The sequence below is a fragment of the Equus przewalskii genome, chromosome 20 (assembly GCF_037783145.1).
Source record: "Equus przewalskii isolate Varuska chromosome 20, EquPr2, whole genome shotgun sequence".
In the NCBI taxonomy this organism is placed as follows: Eukaryota; Metazoa; Chordata; class Mammalia; order Perissodactyla; family Equidae; genus Equus; species Equus przewalskii.
The window spans coordinates 50,182,492-50,198,495 of record NC_091850.1 but is presented as its reverse complement, the minus strand read 5'-3'; the positions used below and the strand labels follow the sequence as shown (position 1 = coordinate 50,198,495).

The window sequence follows — 16,004 nt, the reverse complement described above, 5'->3', positions numbered from 1 at the left end:
GATAAAGCTGCTTTATAATTTAACCAAATAATCACAAAATAAGACAGATGCTCCCAAGTCGCTCATAAAGGTGATCAGCTAGTATTTTATACCATTACCTACCCAATTTAAAAATTTTTCCAAGTAATTCATTGAATTATATAAAAAATTAGCAATTTCAATGTAAATAAAATGATCTTTTTACTTTCAAAGTTTCTTTCTATGTGAGCAAAACTGTTAGATAATGCACAAAATACTCCTTCCAAAATTGTTTGGAAATTCTTAATTTACTAAACCTTTTAACAAATGTGATATTTTACGATATAGTCTCTTTACAATATATGGGACACGTATATGGAAGTATGTGGAAACAATAGGAATACAGTAAGTGAGGAAATCAATCAGTGCAATCGTCTCTGTATGTGTCTACCATATGGACCCGTGTTTGCACACTTGTAAATGCTGCTTCAAGGGAGACATTCTAGCAGGCCACCAAAGAGGGAGCATTGAGGACCGTGTATCAGCAGATGGATCATTTTATGAGTAAGTCAGTCTAAAACAATCCACTGCTGCCTTTAAAGCATCCCTAAAACAGGTCCACTATTTGATTTTTAATATTAAAATAACCACTAGTTGTATTGTGGCTCTGCTCACAGAATGACATTCCAACTAGAACCAAAGTCAAAGAAGTATCAATAAACAAGTCATGGTCATGTACCTACCTGATGGTCCTTTTTTCCATTAAAGAATAAAAAAAATTAGTATTAATCAATTACTGTCATCTTCAAACATTAACAGTTCTGTAGCTTTTCTAAGTTTCTGCCAAGCGTCAATGGAAACCATCTTAGTTTTACAGAAAGAATGTAGTGCGTCATGCAATGTTGACATGCCTCTGTTTTATGTAATAACACAAATAATCTAATCTCCATAGCTGTGATGTGCTCCTCTCAACTTTGTGAAGTGATCTGAGCTGGCCTATGGAAACTTGAGCAGAGGGCAAAGTCTGCTCCTTGCACCTTACCTTTCCTTAACTGATCCTCCTTCTTCTCTTAGGCAGGCAGTGCCTTCACACTCTGGGCTCTCACACAGTGTGATCACCCAATCTGATTTTCAATGATAGTGATGTCATAGACAACTCCTCTAGAGGTTTTTCTTTTGGTGGGGAAGATGGGTCCTGAGCTAACATCTTTGCCAACCTTCCTCTATTTTGTACATGGGATGCCGCCACAGTATGGCTTGATGAGCAGTGTGTAGGTCCATGCCCAGGATCTGAACCTGCAAACCCCAGGCCACTGAAGAAGAGTGTGTGAACTTAAGCACTACGCCATGGGGCTGGCCCCTGCCCAGAGGTTTTTGCATTCTAAATAGTCTCATGAAAAGAATACTTTTAAAAAAAGTACATTAATGAGCAAGCGAGGAGGGAGCTTGAAGACGGATCTGAGAAGCTTTCCTGATGCTTGTTTTAAAATATAAAATACTGCTGTGGTCATGCTGCTACAGGTGCAGGGGATGGAGGAGCAAATTGAGTATAGTAGCAAAAATAATCAAACAACAACAACAAAATAATAAGCATAGGAAACAGGAAACTAACTCAGTGGATCACCCTACTTGAACTGTTCCCCTGGTTACTCCCTAGCTGATGGTAGCTGAGTTGGGGGCTCAGCTCAGATATACTGCAGCGCAGACCAGAGCAGAGCTGAGCTCTCTGATTAAGGACTTGGCTTCTTCCATCTCCCAGCTCCTGTCAAGTGCACAGTGGTGGATGTTGGCTGTGCCATGCAGGGTGCCCTGAGGACTGAGGCCCTCATTTCTCCAGCCACTGAGAGTGTGGGTGGCTATGCCTCTCAGCTGAGAGGACCTAACAAGCATCCAGGGCTGTCCCTGCTAGGGAGCTCCCCACGGGGACAGCTGAGCTCTTTACCGGGCTCGCAGCACAGATCAGTCCTCCCTCCCTCACAGTGTGATGCTTGGGGCTCTCTCCAGTTTACTTCTACACGGAACTCTCTACATCGAAGTGGAACTCCAGACCACCCCAGGACGGACACAAGTTTTGCTTCTACAGAAAAGTCCCGTAAAGGAAGGTGTAGGTAAGGAAAACGCAAGTCTGCAGAGACCTATTTCATTCAGATGACAGACTCCTGCCAAGGCTCCAAGTGTTCCCTTGATGTTGCCCTTCTGTGTAGCTGGTTATATTTCCTCCTCTCTCCCTCTCCTCTTCCCCCCACTTCTCTCCGCCTCCCTAAGAATTAGAATTCAGAAACGACACGGTGTCATGAGGATGCACATTCAAATTTTATTTTAATGATAAAATGAAACCAGATTTTTCTGATGGATAGTAAGCCTGACTCGGCCCTGCTTGGATAATAAGGTCTGGCTTAGCTAACTACTTTACATTGTGGATTTCTTTTCATAAATTGAATGTCCTTAATCTGCTGCTCCGAGATATCGAGAAAACGTATTTAAATGATGTGATGCCATGAAAGCATTCAATCAAAAATATTATGTTCAGAAAATGTATTGAATTAACAATATTTTAATTTTCCCCACACTTTCTGAATATATTGGGTTAAACAAGGTGTCTATACATAAAGAATAACAGGTTTAATTTAGAATCATTTGACCAGTCTTCTTACAGGCTTTCTGATGAACTTTGCACAAATCGAGGAAGTACTTGACAGTACCGACTGAGCAAAAATTTGGTTTGTAAGTTAGGTGGTTTCCTATTTTTCGCTTCCAACAAAATTGAAGGCCAACATAAACAGGCTATCAACTGATATAAGGCATTAAAAACAATCTTTGGTGTTAGATTATGATGTTTTTGGCAGATAACTTGGAAAGAATTCAGAGAAGTGAGAGAAAATGCTGTAATCTTACATTTCCATCTACTTATGCGAGTAATATCTGTCAGCACTTATAACCAGAAAAATAAAAAATAAGAATGGAACTGATGCTAAGCCCTCCCCAAGTCAGGCAAGAACTTGCATTCATGCCTGGATAAAAAGAGTAATTGGGAGGTAAAAACAATTGTATTAAGGAATGGATTTCCAATAAAATCTCATTATTTAATGTTAAGTACATAATTATTCATCAAAATGTGTAACAGTGATGATGTTTAGATTAATTGTGTGCTAATTTTCAAAATATATATTTAAATTGCAAAGCCTATGGTTATCAGAAAGGAAACATCTTTTTAAAAATTCCATTTATATAACTTGTTTTTATGGTAGTTATAGAGAAGTATGATAGGGTGACAATATAAGACTTTCAAACTAAAAAGATAATATATTAGGATAAGATTCTGTAAGGGAAATAGAATAGAAATAGGAAATCAAGAGAAAAATGAAAAACATAAAATTTATGAATGTTAAATTAGGACCTGCTCATCAGTTCTTTAAATGGGAAGGTGGCTATCAAATCACCATAGTATTTAGATTCCATTTACACATTTAAATAGCGATGGAACAGAAATTAAACCTTTGCAACTTTTCATGGAAAAATACTAGATGCCAACCAACAAGTATTTGAAGAGGCATCTAGTTTATCAACATTCTTTTAGAGGGCCGGTGAGTAGTTTGCTGTGCAGACCACCGCACCTGGAAACCCCACTATCCAGGTACGAACATTGTGAATGAGAGCTGTGCCATCGCAGTGAGATGTACGTGGGGCACGTGGGCTTTAGTTGCCCTAGATCTGTCTTCTACAGAGTCTGGAATATCAGCTCCAAGGGTAGGCTGCTAAAACTACCAAAAGTGTCATACATTTGTGCTCACACTCCAGAAGAGGCTGCTTTGAACACTGCATATTGCTTTCTGGAACTGCATGAGAGGGTCATTTATTAGTATATGGACTGTTAGGAATAATTTTTGATTGATGAATTAAGTGGTGTCCAAGAGTGGATGAGCTGAGGCATTATTCTTGCATCTCTGTCCTTGCATGAACTGGATGCAAGCCTGGGGGCTCCCTTTTGTGTAATGTCTGCCATGATGACAGAGGACGCCTTTACCTGGTCTCCCTAGAAGGTTGGCTGACCTTTCATCAGAAGCCTCACATCTGTTTCATGTGAAACTCTCATGCACATACATTTCAGAGTGCCCGAGGGACAGGGGGCTGAGACTCTGTCATTTATAAGAAGAGGTGGCGTCATAGGTCTGTCTGTGCGGCCAAATTTGATCTGAGACTTGCTTTCATTCTGAGGAACCACCTAATGGCAAGGTCAGGAGGGAGGGGCCTATAGCACTCACTTCTAACTATTGGGAGTCACTGATGCTGTCAAAAGAGAGACAATTGTGAAGAGGCAAGTGGATTAATCCAGTTCACAACAAATATATCGTCTTCTACCAGGAAGGAACTGCTACTCTATATATTCTAGGAAAAGATTTTTAATTAATGTGGACGTCTCCCTCGAACAAGCCAAGAACATCACACAATTAGAAATATTTTTCCTAATCTAATGAAGAACATGTGAATAGGTTTAGATTTATAACCTAATTTAGAGTGTAAAATCTCCTTCCACAGATCATGTAATTTTTAAGTGTCCCTATCTTTTTGCCACCTTTCTCTTGAAGAGGGAAGGTGTACATTAGGAATCATTTCCCGCACTCCTCAACATCTGAGTTTACACATGAAAGTACACCTGAGTGTTGGGAGGGACGCACCTGGAACAGTTGGCGATCTCCATGCGGGGGCCCTCGCACTGCCAACCGCCACACTGGGGGGCCGGGCTGTCACAGGAGCGGGTGCGACAGAGGCAGGATCCCACAGCGCTGCCATCCGTGTGCGTGCAGGGCGTCCATGGAGACCACGCACCAAAGTGCCCATCCACGGTGAGATTCCTCGTCTAGGAAGCAGATACAAGTAAGGACGTCAGGGAGGGTCAGGATGTAAACATAAGAGAGAAAAAATGAAAGGTCTCTCACAAGACAATCAGAACCCATTCAGAATATTTTATATTACAATCAAAAAGGAACAAATGGGAAGTATATCAAAATAAAGCAGCAGGGGTCATTGCTGGAAATACAGATGGAGGAGGAGGAGAGGGAAAGGAGGAGACAGAAGAGGACAAGGAGGAGCAGAAGGAAAAGGAGGAGAGAGAGGAGGAGGAGGCGTGAAGGATGCTAATGACTTAGCAACCAGGTGATGCAGAATTGTCCACTAATGTGAGAAACCCAAGAAAAAAGAATCAGAGTGAAAAATCACGGATGTGCAACTCCTTTGCATTTCTATGTACCTTCAAAAATTGAAAGATTCTTCAACTTGTCACTGAAGACCTGCCCTGGCTCAAACACCACCTCAAACTAACAGCATTTAATATATGACATATTAGAAGAGTACCTATTAAGCGACCAGAACTCTAACTCAGTGAAACCCACACTCTAACCCCGTCTAAGAGTTTATAAGTGGCAAGGAAGAGCTGGACAATGTGTGGAAATCCAGTGACGGAGCTACAGGCAGGGGCTGTGGGAGCAGACGGGGATGCTCAACAGCTCATGGGATCTGGGAAGGACAATAAAGAGCCTGTGCTGGGGCTCAAAGGATGATGAAATGCCAGGTAAAGGAGCTGGCAAGGGCCATCGAGGCAGAGGGCAGCTTGAGTGATGACAAAGAGGAGTGAAACTGCCAGCTTGAGTGATGACAAAGAGGACTCAGGCCTTCCCCTGTCGCTGGGAGGGGAACAGGTGGTCTAGGGGCTGTAACACCTGAAAGAGGAGCATGAGGGAGGGGGAGAGCAGCAAAGCCATTGGTGCTCCAGCGACGTGGAAGCTCTGAGGGCACCAAGGGAGGGAGAGGACCTGCGCTGGCAGTCACCTGGGCCAATGGGGACAAATTCTGCTGTGGGCATGGAAGACTAGACGACTTCACGTCAAATCAGACAGGTAGGTCTTGTCAGGAGCTAGAGTGTTCCCAAGATTCGAGACTCGTGGGGAATGTCCCCTCTGAAACGGGATATAAGAAGGCCTAAAGTCCACGCCTCCTAAAGTGAATACAGGGAGTTAAGTATTTCTCAGAAAATATGACAAAGAAGAGATCTGATCACGACTAAGCTGCCCAAAGGTCCCTGCCCGGAACTCGTCCTTACACTTTTAAAGACTCATCACCCACACAAGAGACGACTCCAAGGATGAGACAATTAATTCTTTTGGGGCTACAAACTGTACCCACACTTCCCCATCTCAGAATAACGCCAACACCCTATGTTGTGTGTGAAAATGCAGGTGAGCTTTACCTTCATGTCTCCAAATACAAGAGGAAAGAGTTAAACGTTGAATGCGTCCATTTCCCCTGACATGGCTAGTTGGTCATCTCCACCTGTCACAGTTATGACTCCATCCCTGCTCCTTTCTCATCGATACTCTAACATTTCAGACCCACTAACTACGCCCGGCTTTTTCTATAAGAAGTTGTGCAAAAGGGAGCGACTGGAACTGTATCATCTGCTGGATTCAACATAATGCACTGGGTCCGACCCAGAGTGAGCATCCAGTAGATTCCTCCCAAGACAAGGACACCCTCATTTCCAAGGTCCCTGTAACTCCCGGCCCAGCTGGGATAAATATGCAACTCCTGGGGCTGGCCGGTGGTATATTGGTTAAGTTTGTGTGCTCAGCTTCCGTGGCCTGGGATTTGCTGGTTTGGATCCTGGGTGTGGACCTACACTCTGCTTGTCAAGCCATGCTGTGGCAGGCGTCTCACATATAAAGTAGAGGAAGATGGGCCTGCATGTTAGCTCCGGGCCCATCCTCCTCAGCAAAAAAAGAGGAGGATTGATGGGGGATGTTAGCTCAGGGCTAATTTTCCTGAAAAAGAAAAAAAAAGCAACTCCTACTCTGACCATATAGTTCCCTGGAGACCACAGCATTTTTGTGGAGAACTGAGCCCTGTGTGACGAACTGATTCAAACCACTAACTACTCACCCAAATATGTTGTTGTTAAGGCAGCAAAGGTCCTGCCACTTGGGAGTTTCAGCCTTCATCCTCCCCTGAGTCACAGAGAAAAGGGATGAACAGACACCCCACTGTGATTTAACTGGGGACCCACACTAACAGTCCTCACATGCTTTCAAGTCCCAACACCTGCCAGCATTGTAGATGCTGCTTTATCGTTTCCACCGTAAAAGGCATGAGCCATTTGTTCTTGGAGCCAGCATCAAGGAATAATGCTGATCAAACAGAACATTTGTATAATATTTACACAATATAGGCCCATACTTTTTTTTCTTTTGGTGAGGAAGATTGACCTTGAGCAAGCATCTGTTGCCAAACTTCCTCTTTTTGCTGAGGAAGACTGGCCCTGAGCTAACATCTGTGTCAATCTTCCTCTACTTTTTGTATGTGGGATGCTGCCACAGCATGGCTTGATGAGTGGTGTGTAGGTTTGTGCCTGGGATCCAAACCCATGAACCCCAGGCTGCTGAAGCAGAGCAGGGAAACTCAACCACTATGCCAATAGGCCAGCCCCCATACTATTTTGACTATTCATATCAGTCATTACTCTTATTTTGTGAGCTGCTGTGAGTCTGGGGCCGGATGAACACTGCTTTGGGAAGCCATGTAGAGCCAGCTCCCCACCCCTGCTCTGCCCTCAGGGTGCCACACAGGGCTGGGTATGGGTCTTGACCCACCAGCTACCGGCTCTAATGGGGGAGATTCCCTCCCTGGTAAAGAGGAGTGACAAGAGTTTCTCCCCTTATGCTGTGCTGGGGCCTAAGGAAAATAACACCTGAGTACTTGTCAAGGGGCTGGCATATGGGCTACAGTCTACTTAAGAGCCCATTAGAGGTAAAAGTGTTGCATGGATCCTGTGCAATGAGGCTGAGTTCTACTTGGTTTCAGAAACACAACCACGTTCCACATGCCTCCTTCACAGCATCTGAACAACGCTCTACCTGAGACAAGACCTGGATCTGGATGACAGGGAGCTTAGTTCTCAAGTATCCACAGATCTGCAGCCTCCCCGTCTGCTTCTGGGATGTAGGTGTTTGGCTGGAAGTGGAAATTGAGGGCAAGAATTCTCACAGAAGGACAAGAAGAAGAGAAGTCTCTATGTTTGGGATATTTTTACATTGGAAACATCTCATAACTTTTATTCAAATTGCTGACAGGTGTGGTTCATTGGCTGGATTTGTACACGATCGAGGTGTTCTCTACTGAGCTAGTTATGGGTGAATGGGTAAACTGTGCAAAGAAGGATTTCTGAGCACAGGATTGGATGGTGCCACGGGGCTGCCCTGTGTATGATGTATGGGCAGGTGGTTGTCCCTTCTAACACCCCAAACACACACACACTTGTGCATGTCACAGGCCATTGAAAATGGTGCAAAAACCTAAAGAGCTTAAAAGTAAGGGAATTCTTAAAGCTAAACAACGTGACCAACCAACAAAAATAGTATATTTACTGGGAATACCAACATCCACGTAGTTTAACACATTTTGTTGACCCTACAATTTTACATAAAACATTCTCCTCTGCAGCCCTGCTTTTCTGTGAACTAGACTCTAAGCCAGTCCAGAAGAAGCCAGAATCCTCCAGAATGTTACTGGAATGTCAGGAAAAGGGAGCCCCACAAGTTACAAAGCATAAAACAACAAGGCTTCATGATATAGGTGAGGTCCCAGAGATGAAAATCTGAGTCTTAAGTAATTGCATTTATGAACCTGGCAGGAAACAGAACCACAGTCCATGGGATTCTGAAGAGAATACAATGAAGGCACTCTGGGCAGAAGTGCAGGCTGGGCGAAAGGGACCATCTAGGGATGCTAAAGCTGCCCAGGGCCAAGAACCCAGGGAGCTGTGAGGATGCTAGGCCTGTCAGGGACAGGGGAGGTCAGGTTACAAGGGCTGAGTGAGGGCCAGACAGAGCCTGGTGGGAGCGGCCTGACAGGAGCTGCTGCCACAGCTGCATGGAGCCTCTGCCAGAGCTGCAGCCTGAGCTGGAGAAGGGCAAGGAAGAAATACCCCAACCTCTCTCCTCCTGCCATGGCTCCTATTGGCTAAACCCAAGATAACAAGAAAGCCCAGGAGAAGAAAGAACAATCTAGAAATGGGGAAGGTCAGGCCCTTGGGGTGGAGAATGCATGGGGAGGGGGAACAGGGACTGACCAGCACAGCAAGCTATTTCGCTGTCTACAAGAGGCTCTCTGAGACATCTGGTCCCTTCCGTTTGCCTCTTTCTCGTGAAAGTGTGAGGGGCAATGTAGGTGGAGGATGCTGTTGTGATTTTTGAAGGTTTATAAACCCACCCCCCCCAATATTGACTGGAAACTTTTGAAAGGACAGATTATTTGGGGATGGATTAGAGGATTAGGGGCAAAGAAGATTCTCTCAAAGCCCCCTTGGGCTCCATTTCTTCATCTAAAACACAAAGGAAATGGGAACAGAGATTGTTAAGATCTCTTCAGCTATATGAAATCAGGAGGAAAAATCAAAGATTTGTGAGGCTAGGAGGAAATACAATATAACGGTGACAAGTGAATGAAGATGGAAACAGAAATCATTCAGAATGTTGAAAGAGAACATTTCATGATGGAAACATACTTAGAAATTGGCAAACTGAAAGAATAAGTCAGTGACTTGTGGAAATGGAACTACAAGGCCACAAGTCAAACTCACAGCTGAGGTAGGCTTTGTACAAACTAAATTTATCAGTAAGGTGACAGAAAAGAAATGAATACAGGGAAGGTACAGGTAGACACACCAAGTGCAAGAGAGAAAAACAGGCAGACAGACAGACAGACACGGAGAGAAAGGGCCGGAATCACTGCTCTTGACTTCTGACTACTTTCGGGGTCTGGTTCCAACTCACATGCTCACTTAAAATAAATCTCCTTTCCTAGAGGGAACTTGAGAATTTCAGTTTCTACAGCCCCAAGAGCCAAAGGCAAGAACCCAGGCAGGGTAGACACTTTTTATGAAGGAAATCCTTTGAGTAAAAGGAGTTTTCCATTCATCATGGGCATTATTCCTCACCATTCTCCAGGGGAGAGTAGCTATCTGTGGCAGGTTGAGTTGGCACCACTAGCCATGGCCTTAAACAGGACAGGCCCCAGGCCAGGGGGCGAATCCCGACTTGTCTAAGCCAGTCATGGGCCAGTTCAGAATCTAAGAATGGACATATGACCTGGTGCTGGTCAATGAGACTCAAGAAGAGACTGCAAGAGACTTCCAGAAACTACTTCCTCTAGACAAGAGGAGAACACTCTTTTCTCTGCTCCTTTTCGTCATTCCTGCTTTGGATACTGTTAAGTGAGGATGTGATGCTTGATGCTCCTGTGAGCAAGAGGAGAAGGCTCGAGAAAGAAGGGACCTGCTCACCCAGTGCCTTCCCAAACTGCAGCCTCCCCATCATTGTAGAATGAAAATAGTCTTTTCTAAGGCCCTCCTCACAGGGAATTCAATTTCTTTTAGGTAAATGTTGTCTTATTGGATATGATCTTTTTTTTTTTTTTTAAAGATTTTATTTTTTTCCTTTTTCTCCCCAAAGCCCCCCGGTACATAGTTGTATATTCTTCGTTGTGGGTCCTTCTAGTTGTGGCATGTGGGACGCTGCCTCAGCGTGGTTTGATGAGCAGTGCCATGTCCGTGCCCAGGATTCGAACCAACGAAACACTGGGCCGCCTGCAGCGGAGCGCGCGAACTTAACCACTCGGCCACGGGGCCAGCCCCTGGATATGATCTTTATACACTATTTTTACAGAAAAAGCAAACCAAGATTTAAGGATATTTTTATAAAATTGCTAAAGATTGCACAACTAGCAAGGTGGAAGATGTAACTGGAAATGCTGGTCTGCCTTTTCCTTTCCACGACACCACGGTTTCTCATCCTCAGCACTACCAACATTTGGGATGGATAATTCTTTGCTGTGGGGATTGCCCCGTGCATTGTAGGTTGTTTAGTGACATCCCCGCCCCAACTGTCTGGATGCCAGTACCCCACCATCCATGGTTGCGACAGCCAAAATTTCTCCAAACATTGCTAAATGTCTCTGGGGACAAAATTTCCTGCAGTTAAGAACCACTGCGCTAGACATCCTTTTTTAAAAAATCTTCTGGCACTGGCATAAGATACCAGGGTCTTAGGCAAAGAGATGCTGTAAATGTTCTAAATGTTCTCTTTCCAAATGTATGGCTGGGCAAAGATGAGTTGATAACAGTGACAGAGGAAAAGAGAGAGAATTTGAAATAAGTGACAGTTAATGAAATAATGGAGAGGAATGAGACAGAAAATATAAAATGGTTATTTTTTAGCCAGTGGTGGGGTAGCTGCAGACTTTGAGGGAGAGTATTTTCAACCCAGGGCCACTGCAGTGGTTCTATTAAATTTCGGAGCAACAAGAACTTGCACCATTCAGAAAAGCACGGGGACAGCTGGATGAGGGCTCTCTGCATTGCATTTAACCACATGCTCGTTTTGACCCTGAGTATATTAGTTTGAGAATCTGCCTAGGAAATAGATCCATGAATAATAGGGTACGTTCTGCTGCTTTACTTTCCCATATGAGTAAGTATTTTTATGTTTTCTCAGCTTTCCTTAGGCATCAGAAATGAAGCTATTAGAATAAATTCTCTGCAGTTGTACAAACTTCTGAGTTTCCGCCAAATGACTTTCTGTCTGGGGCATATGCTCTAATATTATTAAATATTAAATATTGAGCCACAGTGAAACCTAAACCATGTATAGGTTGTTTAGCGGATGCCAGGCACTGCCCTGAGTCATTTACATGTATTAACTCTTTGAATCTTGAGAACATCCCTAGTATCTACTTCTCATTTGACTGATAGGAAAACTGAGGCTCAGATGTGGTTCAATTTGCTCAAAGTCACACTGGTTGTAAAAGACCCAAGAATCAGTCTAAACAAGCTAAATCCAGAGCCTATGATCTCAGCCGCTTCGTTCCGTGATGCGGTTTTGAGATCCTTCTTTGGTGAGAGTCTCATGGAAATCAACTTCATATACTTTTACCACCAATTGTGTAATAGCAAAGTTCCCTTCACCCAGGAAACACCTTTACCTAGGAAATAGTGGACTTCCAAGAGCGAGCTAAGGAAGATCCAGTTTTGTTAACAACCATAATCCATAATCCCACGTTTGATTCATTCATTAATTCCCAACTGACCAAGGACGCAGATGCATTTGATGAGGACAGAGGTCCCTGGAATACATCTTTAGGTTCTTACTGTCCTCCAACCATCATTCTCTTATGACTAAATTGAAGTCTTATATTTCCTATTTGGATGTTTTTTCAGAAGTTAAAAGATCTTCCTTTATTTGCTTTCAAAGTTTCATGCACCTCTGTCAGAGGTTGTAACAAAACAGGATATTGGATATGCTCCTTGGAAAGGCTGGTCTCATGTTATGACATCAACTTAATATCATCCCTAAGTCTATCTCTATAAATGAATTACATGAAAGAAAGATAGCACATTTGAGGAGAACTAAGCTGGAGCGCTGTGTGGCCTCTGATGGGGTGGATAAACAGAGGCAATCTTTATCGCCTCTGAGTTCCAGTTCTTTCATTTATAAAATGGAAGCAATAATGTCCATTCCTGGAGGTCATCATGAAAATTACATGAGATAATCCATTGCAAGTTGCCTGACACGGCACTAAGCACATGGTCTAGACAGACAACTGTAGTTCCCTTTTCCTTCTTTCATAGTAGATTTCATTACAAAATTCAGAAGTAATACCTTGCAGGCTATATAAGCATAATATGCAGTGTGACTACCAGGTTACCTACCACTGGGTCCACCTGTCAGTCACTGCTTTGGGGAGATGTTGACTGCTGAGAATGGCATTGTCATGTAGATTGGGGATAATGTCAGAAGTACTGGATTTAAGTCCTGATCTCTTTCCCAACGTAGTTTTAGAACTTTGTGTAAACCCTTTAGACTCTGGTCTATGGTGCTGCCATCCAAATGGAGGGCTTTGGGCCCAATAGTTGCTAAAGTCCACTTTCACTCTACAGATGCTGATTACACAGAAGCTAGGGAAGAATCCTATTACTGTGAGACGTTTAGGTGCTTATTTAGTTTACGTATCTTGCTAGTTATGGCACAATGAATTTTGGAACAGGGACTCATTATATGACAAGGTATGCTGGGAATCATGTACCTACAAAGGATGTAGATGGTACTGATGCATAAATAAAGCTCAGGTAGTTTATTATGACTATGCTATCTTTGTGAAGTAACATTACAAGTAATGAACGACACGTGTATTACTTGAATCACTCTAGATATGTCAACTTAGATCTTACTCAAGCACTTCAAATATCTTAAACTGAGAACAATGTTTCCAATTACAATTATATAAGCAAAAAGAATGTTAATCAACCTGTCAGTCAGCTATTTCTCGGTTTCCTGGGCAACAGAAATCTATGAACATTTTTAAAAAGGGATCTTTTAGTGGAAAATAGGTCTTTCGGTCACTAAGTCCTGGGAAGGTTTCTAGGGGGTCCCATCACCAACTTGAACTCTCTGGAAAGCAGAGGATCTAAGCCCCATAGCACAGTCTCTGCTTGGGGTTTGACTGGAACACTAACTTTGGGAAACTCAGTTGTGCTGTCTTTGGTCCGAGTTTGTGAAGATCTCCTTGGGAGGTTCCCACAAGAGGGTCTGATGTTAACTCATCATAGTCAACATTGCTCTAACGTATTGAGCTCAATGTAAGAGGAACTCTTCTTTCATTATTCAACTTGGGCTTTTACACTGGATATAGGATACTTCGGTCTTATTAAAAAAATCCCTCAGCTTATAAAGCTTCATTTCTTTGGATAAAGATATGTAGATAAAGAAAGAAAAGTATTTAACTGGTTACAAGATTTATGTATGTACTTTTTAACATCTCTAAAATCAGTTGGCATGTTGCAGTCCATGGCAGCATTTTTTTTTGCCAAGCAACATATGAAATAGTAGTATACTTCACAACCAATGGCATATCAGAAGTGGAATATGGTAGATTTCGCCAATAAAATGAATCCTTTTTTCCATTTCAGTCAAAAATAAAAAAATAGGAGCAAATTATATTTTTAATGAGTTTTTAAAATACCTAAATTAAGACTTCTCTATGTTGATGCTAATGATTTTCGTCTAACTCATTTCTTTCTAAGAGATTTTTAGAATTTTTATAATTAAATTTTAGTTTTAATCTAAAAAATTTTAGATTTTTATAATTAAAATAGAAGTCGGGTAATACGGGATTTCCCATTTTCTATACAGTAGCCAACATAAATCAGAAAAATACATGATTTTCTTCACTGTGTTTTGTTCAAAGTGACAATTTATCGTCTGTTGTTGGATGCTTTGCATATTTTTATCAAAAGTGTATCCTGACAAATGACAAATTACATTGAGTGAGATGATAGGGCTGGTTTTCTATAACAAAAGTCACCTTGTACCAGCAAAAAGATCTTGTTATGTGTGTTTTATGAACAGTGAATCAGAGATCACATCTCCGCCACATTTTTAAAGCAGAGATGGAGAGGGCAGCTCTGACACCAGGGCAGGTCCACATCTCCCTTTGACCTTCCTTTGAGTTTATAACAGAAGCTGTCTCCTCAGTAACAGGAAACAACTATAGTGACAACCTTCTGGTCACTTCTTAAATATTGTATCATCTCCAATTTTTGATTGTAGAAATAAACAAGACACATATTTGTTATAAACCAAGTGGGTGAGTGTACATTTCCCATTATATAATTAAGCACATCTCAGATAGCCACTAAAATAACCTTGAGTCCTAGACCAGAGTCCTTATCACTTAAGAACTGCTATTATAGTCTTTCGCCCTTTTTACCATGAAAAATGCAAGGCCAAACATCTACAAGAAGAAGCACTGATTCTTCTAAAATACACATCCATACTTTAGGGCTACTTCTCAGATATTGCACTTTATGTTTTCTCTAGCTGCAAAGAATTTAAGGTGAACACCTTTGTGCTTTTAGAGAATTGTTCAAAAATGAGAAGGGACTTACTACACACACTGGCATTTTTCTAACCAATTTCAAGAGACACTGCAGAAAAGTTTGCTTCTAAAATCAGAGATCTGAAGATAAATAACCCAAAGCACTAACTCCACTGCAAATCTACGTCCAGTGCCTGGATGTGGGGGTACATCCACCTGTGCTGTGAAAGGCCTAGGTCTCGCGTCAACCTTGGGCAATGACAGTTGTTTTAATAGCTCTAGCCTTCCTCATGTCACTCTGCCTGATTTTCCCCCACAAATTGAAGGTCAGGCTTCATGAACATGTGATGTAGAAAATGGAAAGAGCATCATCCTTGATGGGAAACAGATGGACTGTTCAGATGCCTCAGGCAGTCGTGCTGTATGGGAGAGACAGCACAGATTTCAAATAGTGGGCTGTGCCACTTCTCTTCTCCCCTCTGTCTTGAGAGGTATGCCAGAACTGACAGCCACAGAGATCAGCAGTTATATGACAGCAGAGTGACTTAAGACATTTTCAAAAATGTGGAAGTTAATAGCTGTTGCTCATATTCTCTGAGAACAGAAAAAAGAATTTGAGATTACTTGATTAAGGGTTCTAAAGACAAAGGAAAAAAACCAAACAAGCTGATTCTTACAAGTGAGGACCCAAACAAATAAATTGACAATGGAAGTTGCGGCATCTGCCTGGATTCAGAGTCCGGTCTCAGTGCAGGCGGGTTTCTCCTCCTCCTGCAGGACGCATTGTGAGAATGTACATTAGGCTGTTTTTCCCAGACCCTCCCATGACCCCAACCAGCATCTTCCAGACTGTCCCACACGGGATTCAATGGTTTATTCTTGTAAAAACTCTACTTATTTCAGCTTCTGAAATTACAGCTCCCAAGGGAAATTGATGGGTATGGAGGTTACTATTTTATTAATGCTACAAAGGGCAGAAGAGTCCACACCAAACTCTGGAGATAAAAATCCAAGAATAAAACAGAGATTACACCCCATCTTCAAACCAGCAGTGTCTCCTCTTAAGATATTTCTCATCAAAATAGGCAGAAAGCTTAGGACAGCATCCTCTGTGGCTCTTGTGCAAG

The 16,004-nt window shown here is 42.5% G+C and overlaps 1 protein-coding gene across 2 annotated transcripts in view; it reads right to left on the bottom strand.

Moving 5' to 3' along the window:
• SEMA5A (semaphorin 5A) overlaps nucleotides 1–16,004 on the bottom strand; it is a 460,685-nt gene that overhangs the window by 75,942 nt on the left and 368,739 nt on the right. For both annotated transcript variants that reach the window (XM_070587216.1, XM_008513162.2), the window contains exon 14: nucleotides 4,635–4,816. In XM_070587216.1, the coding sequence (XP_070443317.1) occupies nucleotides 4,635–4,816 (182 nt within the window). The remainder of the gene's footprint in view (nucleotides 1–4,634; nucleotides 4,817–16,004) is intronic.